The sequence below is a fragment of the Cicer arietinum genome, chromosome 6 (assembly GCF_000331145.2).
Source record: "Cicer arietinum cultivar CDC Frontier isolate Library 1 chromosome 6, Cicar.CDCFrontier_v2.0, whole genome shotgun sequence".
Classification (NCBI taxonomy): domain Eukaryota; kingdom Viridiplantae; phylum Streptophyta; class Magnoliopsida; order Fabales; family Fabaceae; genus Cicer; species Cicer arietinum.
In genome coordinates this window covers 35,095,095-35,105,621 of record NC_021165.2, presented here as the reverse complement: position 1 = coordinate 35,105,621, position 10,527 = coordinate 35,095,095, and the positions used below count along the sequence as shown (strand labels likewise).

Here is a 10,527-nt window from a genome sequence, read left to right as displayed (position 1 = left end):
CAAAAAATGGGAAACAAAGAGTGGTGTCTCTTGTGTACCGTGTCAACTGGCAAAAGCCTCCACCTCTATTTCTGTGCTTGATGCAGCTGGCATATTCTCTTTTGTACTTTTATTTCTTCCTATTTAATAGTTATAAATAAATAAATAAATAAATAAATAAATCAGATTTTGATTTCATTCAAGAATTCGAGGTCACGGAATAAAATGTTTTTTTGTTTTTAGGTGCAAGGAATAAAATGATTTAATAGACATTATCTTTCCAATTTTAGGGATTCCTCAATTTGGTCTTTTATATTAATGAGATAATAATTTAATTTTTAAATTAAAAAATTAATATTTTAATTTTTTTATTGAAGTAGTTTTTAATAAATATCCATCCAAAAATAGGTGAAAGCATCAAAATATGTTCATATAGCACTTTTAAAATTGTAGTGTAAATAAATAAAATAAATTAAGAGATTAAATTATTATTAAAAAAAATTAAATTATTCTTTCGCATATTTGAGAGAAATGTTTTATGGATCCTTACAATTTTTAAGAATTATTAAATGCATATTTACTCAAAATAAAATAGACTAACCAACAAATTAGATTATTTGATTTAGAACAAGTCTTACATATGAATACAAGATCAAATGCATAGTATTTAAATACACAAAAAAAAAGAGATTTTTTTTAATAATTTTAATAAAAATTAATTTTACTATTTAAAAAAAATATTTCTTTGTGTATGTACTAAAACACTATTCATTTAATCCTGTAACAATTAAGAAAATAACCCTATATATTATAGATTCAATTCTAGAATTCTCTATTTTGTTTGATGATATTAAGTTCTATTATTAAAAGTTTAACCAATCATATATTAGTTGTCATTTTCTTGGAGTACAAAAATTTATAATAATCATTGTACTAGTTCAAATGGTCATTACATCAAACTCAAAACGTAACTAAATTAATATAATATTATATTCAAAGACCCTACCACACAAGCAACCCTTTGTCTATATAAAACACTCATTTGCCTCTCATATTTCCTCCCCCTTCTTCCTCTTCCTTCCTTCCTTCAATAACTTACCATATACTTTTCAAGCTTTTTTCTTCATATCCTTTACATTGCTCTTGAAACTTTTCTTCTTCATACCATTTTCTCCTTTGGCCTTCATAATAATTTATTTTTCCCTTTTTGGTAAGCTAATTGCTTCACCTCATCTTTCATACAAATCATTTGTTTTTTTTCTTCTTCTTTTTATTTTCTAATTATATTTTTAGTTATTGTCCTCAATCCTTCATCTTTTCATTTTCAATCAACCATGGTCCATGGCTTCATGATCATTAAAAAAAAAACATAATTGACATTAACCTAGGAAATTATGAATAGTACCATGAATATGGTTTTGAGATTTTGCTTTGTACGTCTCAAAATTCACTAACAAGGAACAAATGTTTGGAATTAAGAACCACTATATTTATTTGGTGGTTCTAGACATTTTAAATTTTTTTAATAAGTTAAAAACTTATAAATGAAAATTCTAGACATTTTTAATTCATAAACTTGTACATATGCCTCAAAAATCTGCATTTGCTATAAAACGTTATTTTTTATCTTTATATAATATAATCCACTTATAACTTTCACTTCAATCTCCAAAGTTTGTTAAACGATCAATTCAACTTTCAAAAGTTGGTTTACTTTGGAAAGTGCTTTGCTGTGTCACATGAACTATGTTATCAAATATTATAATTGAAAGCAACTTTAAAGCTTAACATAAAGTTGTACAAAAAAAAAGCTTAACATAAAGTTTATTTATATTGTAAATATATTTTAATTCATACCACTCACAAACTTCACAAAGCCTTATCCTAAATAATTTGGATTGGACCCTTTGATTGTCTCTTATGAAGGATCCTTTTGCTACTTTTGGTGCTAATCTGAGTCAATTATAGAATCTTATTAATGTTAAAAAAGCCATGTAACACATGTTGATTTATAAATTCAGAATCAAAATTATAAATTATTTTTTTATATGTTCAAGTTGTACTGGAACATTGTTTTCACTTTGTTTTTATGTTGTATGTTTAAGGATTTCGGATCGAAATGGAGTTCGAGGATCGATTCAGACAACAAGCTCAGAGACCAAAATATGATTGTCTTCTTTTTGGTAAGGCTTGTTAATAAACAGAAGCTGAAATGAAATTTTGATATTTTTGTATGTTTGTTATAACTTAGACTAATAACTATGATAATTAATGTTATGCAGATTTAGATGATACTTTGTATCCCCTTAGATCTGGCCTTGCAAAATCTTGTCTTCAAAATATTAAAGGTAAGCTACAATAAGATATATACTATGCCATATTTTTATCATTAATTAATGTAGACACCAATAATAATTTAAGTCGAATGAAATTAATTAAACACAATTACATGTGTCAGTATCGTGTCATTGTATCAGACTCACTTTTAATCTGAAGCGTTTGTGCTACGTGTTGTTTCTTGGTGTATTGAATATTGACAAGAGTGGTGGTATTATTGATCTTAGATTATATGGTTGAGAAGCTTGAAATAGACTCAAGCAAAATTGATGACTTGTCCAACCTCCTTTACAAGAACTATGGAACAACTATGGCTGGTCTAAGGGTATGATAACTATGATTTAATTTTACTTATTGTCCTAATCAATAATAATTTCCTTTAAATATATTGTGAAAAGTACTGATTATAAATATAATGGGTTTTTTATTTATTTCATTTTCAATATAGGCAATTGGTTATGACTTTGACTATGATGTATATCACAGGTACTTTTGGATTTTACTATTACCACATCACTATCAAATTTCTATTTGTTTAATATTAAATTGTTAAACTAAATTTTATTTTTGTTTATCATTTTTATGCAGTTTTGTTCATGGAAGATTACCTTATGAGAATTTAAAACCAGATCCAGTTTTGAGGAACTTGTTGCTGAGCCTTCCCTATAGGAAAATTGTAAGCTTTTTATAACCAAAATGGAACCATTAGAATAAAGATCACAAAATATGGTACCTAATAATACGGTTCTAAACTGCGCTCTACAACCATAATTACTGGAGAAATATAAATGTTTAAAAAATCTATACAATGGTATCGTAATTACAAATGCAGTTGCATAGACTAGATTTGTTCGTATTTTACCGCAATATATATAGAATACTCCATCTGTCCTTTTTAATAAGAAATAATTAAGTACAAAAGTTGATGTATTTGAATTATAATATAGACTACATACATCAATTTTTATTAATTCAACTGTATCTTATAAAAATGAATGAAGTTAATAGTTTGCCGTGTAATGACAACCGCAATTTAAGACCATACATAATGATATTTATGTGACTTCTATTAATTGTATCTTTTGTTTTGTTCTATAGATATTCACAAATGCAGACAAAGTTCATGCTATTAAAGCACTAAGCAGACTTGGATTAGAAGATTGTTTTGAAGGAATTATATGCTTTGAGACACTAAATCCAATTCACAAAAGCATTGTCTCTGATGATGAAGATGACATTGAGTTTGTAGGCTTAACAAACACTACTAATCAAATTAATAGTAATGATGCAAGAAGCTATAAAATCTTTGACATTATAGACCATTTTGCTCAGCCTAATCCCAATGGATTAGTCTTGCCAAAGACACCAATTATCTGCAAACCATCAGAATTTGCTATTGAATTTGCTCTCAAGATTGCCAACCTTAACCCTCAAAGAACAGTAAGTAAAATTGCGAAAACGAATTATTCAATGAAATATCACATAGTCATTATAGTCGTTCAATCAGAACTATCAGATGAAGATTAAATACTATAACTCATTTAAAATTATTTATAAAATCAATTTTATCAAAGTTAAAATATTTACCGTTTGATCTTCATTCAACTATCCCAAATTACTAAATTCACTCCCGAAAATGTTTATAAAATTTAATTTTCAATGGTTAAAATATAAATGCGTGATATTTTGACTAGTGACAATCTAGCTTCAAAAACTCACTCTTAAATATATGATCTAACTTTGTTACATTATTTAATTCTAAATGTCATTTTCAGTTGTTCTTTGAGGACAGTGTCCGCAACATACAAGCTGGAAAACGTGTGGGACTTGACACAGTGTTGGTAAGTCATAACTTCAAATTTTTGTCTTGTAATATAAACTATATTTTAATTCTAGCAACTATATAATTATTTAATGCCTTTAAATGTATCACAACTCACTATAAACTAATTATTGATTGCAACATTTAGGTTGGTACATCACAAAGAATTAAAGGTGCAGATTATGCATTGGAAAGCATTCACAATCTTAGGGAAACGATGCCTGAATTATGGGAAGGTGACATTAAATCAGAAGTTACATACCCTGGGAAATTAACATCAGTCACAGCTTGAGAGAGATTATTATGAAGAAGCATTTTAATTAATATTGTTAATTAATAAATTCAAAATCAAATCAGTAAGAAAAAAAAATTGTGAAGGACATAGGGGTTCCTCAACTTTAAATGTAGTTGATGTAGATGCTTTTGTAAGATTATAATAAAATAGGTTAAATTACTTTTTTTTGTTCCATATTTTTATTTTAAGTTTTATTTTAATCTCTTAATTAATTTTTATTCTGTTTTGTGGTTCAGTTAATCACTTTGATTATTTTCATAAGTTTAAATCAAAAACTTAAAATTGAGTTTACATGTCAACTTGGATGTTTGATTAGACTATCTGAATCATCTGAATGATCTATACAAAAGTCAAAATTAAGATTATGATACATTTTTCTCCGCCTCCTCCTTCTTCTTCACAAAATTGTAAAATCAAATGAAGCCAGTTATTTGAAATTATCTCTATGCTTCTGAAAAATCAAACCAAACCACTAATATGAAACCATCACTATATTTTTCTTGTTTCAAACACCTTTAATCTCTCTTTTTTCTTATTGGATCTGAAAACATAAAGTTCAATGAAGAAGCATGAACTTGTATTTTTTTTTTCAGATTTTATTTTTTGTTAATTTGTGTTCAATACTTTTCTAAATCTTGTGAATTTAAGTTTTTTTGGGTTGGGAGTTTACTGTGGATATTTGTTGTTGTTTTTTTAGGTTGGAGTTTAAAGAAGAAAACGAGAAAGAAGAGGAGAAGGAGGGTGACTCCGACCGCTTGAGAGAGAGTATTATATGAAGCTATTTTAATTAATATGGATGATTAATAAATTCAAAATCAAATTATTAAAACAAAAAATGAACAAAAAATGTGAAGGACAGAGGGGTTCCTCAACTTCAAATGTAGTTGATGTAGATGGTTTTGTAAGATTATAATAAAATATTATTATATGAAATAAATTCTCCTTGTTGGTATTATTTATATGAAGAATGTGTACAACTAATAATTGTCTTCCAACATAAAAATTATTTGGAAATTTCATTTTGGATTCTCTAAGTTGAAAATTTGACTTAAATTAAAAGTAAAATCAAAATATCACCAAGAAGCACACGACTGGCTCAAAGTATACAAGAATCTAAAGATTCACAATCTATATTATGAAACTTTTGACTAATCAAAGGAATCCAAAATCTTTGGGCAGTTTTGTTGGACTCAAATTCTCTACAACAATTGTACGATGTAATAACTATAGAACATGCTATATTTACACAGAAAAATTTATCACTCAAAATTTAACGAACTCTATAGTTGATGTATTGTGCAGCTACTGTAAATAATTCAAACACGATCTTATCTCATTTGATATTTTATATTGTGCTAACAAAACAATTAACTCGTATGAAAGATGCAATTTATGAAAGAAAAAAAACACTATTTAGCTTTTGATAATCAAATATGCGTGTCAATTTTGATTCGATCTCTTTTTTTGTTAACCTTATGATATCTAAGAAAATAAATCCTAATAATTCGAACTTTATTCACTACGCGAAAAAACACATACTACAACGTTTTTTTTTAAATCATTTACAGCGCTTTTTCAAAAATATAAGCGCTGTGGAAACGAGCGCTGTAAATGATACAACAGCGCTTTTAAAAAAGTGCTATAAAACATGTAAATACAACGCGCGCTTGTTATGCACATTTTACAGCGCTTCTTCACAAAAAGCGCTGTAATATGCCCACCCATATATGAGATACAACAACCCTTTTAAAAAAGTGCTATAAAACATGTAAATACAACGCGCGCTTGTTATGCACATTTTACAGCGCTTCTTCACAAAAAGCGCTGTAATATGCCCACCCATATATGTAATACAAGCGCTGTAAAAGCCTTATAACGTGATGCGCAAACGTTATATGACCTACTACAGCGCTTGTTTTACAGCGCTTTGAATCGAAAGCGCTGTAAAAGGTTCCGTTATTTTTAAAATATAATTACAACAGCGCTTGTGTTTAGCAAGCGCTGTAAAATGGGCGCTGTTAAATGTCATTTTTGGCGTAGTGATTTAGAAGTAAGTAAAGTCTTATTATTAATAATTATCTCTTATATATAATTCAAACTCCAATTCTCTCTTCTTTAATTTAATTAGATTAAACATTTGAGTTCATGATTTGTGTCGCGATATATGCGTGTGAATTGCTGATACCAATCATATAATTGAAAGCTGAAATCGTAAAGTCCACATTTTTTAAGTTGAATACTTATATAAACCAACACTTCTAAGTAAAGTAGGTTTGACGGATATATAAAAATATAACATATGCTAAGCATGATATGTTCAATACATTTAAAAAAAAAATACGCGTTCGCAATTGTTCAATAAATTAATAATGTTATTATATTCATAAACTATAGCTCCATGTTTTCCACGATAATGACTAATTCCCATCATCAAGGATGACAATTAAGTTTTCATAAAACATAAAAATTAAGGTTAAAAAGAAAACATGATGTATAAGGTGACATAGTACTAAAATCTATCTCACAATAATATTTTAGTGTAACTAACAGTAAATTTTAGAGAATGGGTGTTACGATGAATATAAAGAAACAATCAAACAAGTTGGGTGATTTTAGCTTCAAGTAATAAATAATACAAAGAATAAATAACTGAGGATTGTATTTAGCATAAGGGACTAATCTTCTACAACGTGGACTGGAATAGGGGTTGCATTGCGCCAAAACATGCCCATTTGTAACAAGTTATGATCAAGAAGGCAGAGAGTTGGTAGCTGCTGTTTTGGAATGATAGGCTGATGATACCATCCACACCTCACCGATTGGAATTAGGAGTGTTCATATTACAAAAATCGAACTGCATTGGATTATATTAATAGTTTGATTCAGTTATTAAAAATCATTTTTAAATCAAATTTAGTGCACTTCTGAATCGATTTAAAACTAATTTAATATTTTGATCTAGTTAAAATCGATTTTAAGATAGTTATTCGAAAAAAAAAATTCAAAAAAAAAAAGTTTTGATTTTTTTTAAATAATAAATAAAAAAATTCAGAAAAAAAAAACATTTTCGATTTTTTTCTCAAAAACGTTTTAAGAAAAAAATGATTTTATTTATTTATTTATTTTTGATATTTTCTATTTTATTTTTAGAAAAATAAATTTCAAAAATTTTGTTCGAAAAAAATATTAATTGAGATTTAAAAAATTTTAAAATTGTTAAATTGATTTTTGAATTAAGTTTAATTAACTGAATTATTTTAAATATGTAGTTCAATTTATGAACCATTTAAATAATTTAATTTTTTGTCGTGTAGTACGATCTCATTTATCAATATGATGTAATTAATCATACTTTTGCACACCTCTAATTAAAATGGCAGGAATTGTCTTTCTATTAGGAGTGGGATTTGTGAGTCATTTCCTTCTTCTGTGATTCTCTTTCTGTTTCCCTATTCTCTTAACTACTCTTATTCTCATTTCCTCGTTGTGCTATTCCTAAATACTCTGGGAAGTTGATCTCAGCTACATCAATAAAACATATAATTTGTGTGTTGATAGTGAACATTACAGCTACATTGATTTGATGTGTATTTTTTTCTAATTGTTTGAGACAATGATAGCACTATTAATGATTGTGATTGACTCTGTTAGTTTTATAATGACAGTGCACACATATTAATCTCTTAATTAAATCCATCATCTAATTTAACTAAACTGATTCTTTTTGCTGCACATAATCTTAAATATGTTAATTTAATTTGAGGACAACACATTACAAGAATATAGAATATTCATATATAATAGAAAAAATAATAAGAAATCTCGGTAAATAGCAGGAAATTATTACAACTTGGATTCCATCAATACAAAATATGAGAAATAATAACGAAAGAAAAGTACATTACACCATAGTCTACAGTTAGTTACTACTCAGAATGTTCAAAATCTTAGTTTTGATTTATGGATCAAGCAACCGCGTGGAAAGTCCATATTTACATAGATTTTCTTTAATTTCTAAATAAAATCTTCTGCAAATTGAAGTAATTTTCAACTAATTTATTCATTAGAGTCTTAATTTGTGAAGTACTAAACTCGAAGTGCCTTTGGTATACGTTTCTATCATTCTTTATACAGATTGGTTTATAAATTGAAAGCATCTTTTAATATTGTCTTCTGCTTTTGTTTATCCTACCTCAACAAATGTATCCTAGGAGATTCGACTAAATTTCATCGGTAAGCTGCTCGACCTATTTTACTATTTCTTTAAGGTGCGAAAGAAAACTTGGTTAATGGATTGCATAATTTATAGCACTTTTCTGATTGATTTTTGTTGTTTTGGATACAGACTGAAATTTTATGTGAGCTAACTCAATAGAAAGAAAAATCATGTCATTGATTATTTAAATGTTTCTAATTTTCAAAAGTTTTAAGATTAGGATTCATATTTTTAAACTTTCAACTTTTTCAATCTAGTTTATTTATTATTAACTTTACTTTTTTTTTTTTATCTAGTTTGCATCTTTGGTTAATTTTTTTTATTCATATTGTTGTGTTAAGTGTATGCTTATTTTTCAATTTCAGTTTTTTCTATGTATGTTTCTGTTTGTTATTTCTAAAGCATTCTTCTCTTATTTATTTATTTAAATATATCCAATTTTCAAAAGTTTTAAGATTAGGGTTCCTATTTTTAGACTTCAAGCTTTTTTAATCTAGTTTGTTTATAATTAACTCTACTTTTTTTATTTATCTAGTTTGTGTCTTTGGTTAGTTATTTTATTCATATTGTTGTGTTGAGTGTATGTTTATTTATCAATTTCAGTTTTTTGTATGTATGTTTCTGTTTGTTGATATTTGATAATTGATGCTCTTTCTGACCAACATTTGATATTCATACTCTTATTATTATTTTTTTAGTATGATGTAAAAAAACAAAGCTTTTTTTAGTTATTAGATTTGTTGATATTATTTCATATAACTAATTTATTTTTATATTTTTTTGTCTCATTTTCTCTGCTTATTGGATTTCATATCTTCAAGGTAATATTTTTTTTTTTTTTTTCTTTGATTTTTTGCATACTCTAGAGTTTGAATAATCTGATTTTTGAATTCAAACTCTAATAAATATTGATATCTAGAAAACTCTAATATGCATATTCTAAGATTAATTCAAACTTTGATGATGTCTAGATATGAATATTTATTAGATATGAATATTCTGATTTTTTTCAGAATACTTTCTAGAGTTTGATTTTTTACATATTATGAAAAAAAAAACATACTTTTACTAATTTCCAACCACTTTTCTTCATGTTCTTGGTTTGTGGCTGGAAAAGATGGATCAATGAGCCAGTAACAGTAGCAAGCAAGTGATGATTGTAGAGCAAGAGCACTGTAAGTTTGTGCTTCTATTTTTTGTCTTCTTCAGTTTGATGCTTATATTTTTTCTATTTCATGTTTATAAGTTTTTCAAATTTATTTTATGCCTATAAATGAATGCTATATATTTAACTTGTATATTTTTTTTAAGATGTGTTTAATTAATATGTGTTTAAAGTTTCTGGTTCTTTTTATGTGTTTAGTTAACATGTTAAAAATATGCTTCTTTTTTTCTAAATGTAACTAGTGCTTCTTTTTTACTAAATGTAATTAGTGCTTCAGTTTTTTTTTTTTTTTTAATGTGCGCTTCTATTTAATTGTAATACTTCAGTTTTTCTAATGTATGCGTAATTTTTTTTTTCTTATACACCCTTTGAATTTATTTGGTTTCTTTATTTATAACTTGTAATGTATGTTAATGTTTTTTTTTCTTATACATACTTTTAAATGTATTATATGCATGCTTAAATTTTTGTGGATGCATGTTTCTCCAATATATACTTCTGTTTATTATATGCTTTTTTTTAATGGATATTTTTTTTGAATATTATTCTAATATTATTTAATGAGTATAGTGTGTTAGTTACACACTAGACACTGTATTATAGTTATCCTCAATGGGTTGAATAAGTCTAGTGTGTGTGAAACACACTAGACTCTTGATTTATAGTCACTTACATAAGAATTAAACTCCCTTATAGGTTAAATTAAAGTCCCT

The 10,527-nt window shown here is 26.6% G+C and overlaps 1 protein-coding gene across 1 annotated transcript; it reads left to right on the top strand.

Moving 5' to 3' along the window:
* The first annotated feature begins 1,029 nt into the window (after window positions 1-1,029).
* Window positions 1,030-5,392, top strand: LOC101497830 (suppressor of disruption of TFIIS-like). The gene is made up of 10 exons (XM_004514073.4): window positions 1,030-1,189; window positions 2,085-2,162; window positions 2,262-2,327; window positions 2,544-2,641; window positions 2,765-2,802; window positions 2,905-2,992; window positions 3,415-3,756; window positions 4,092-4,157; window positions 4,287-4,374; window positions 5,131-5,392. The coding sequence occupies exons 2-10, from the start codon at window positions 2,099-2,101 to the stop codon at window positions 5,190-5,192; spliced, it is 912 nt and encodes a 303-aa protein (XP_004514130.1). The 5' UTR covers window positions 1,030-1,189; window positions 2,085-2,098; the 3' UTR covers window positions 5,193-5,392.
* The last annotated feature ends 5,135 nt before the right edge of the window (window positions 5,393-10,527 follow it).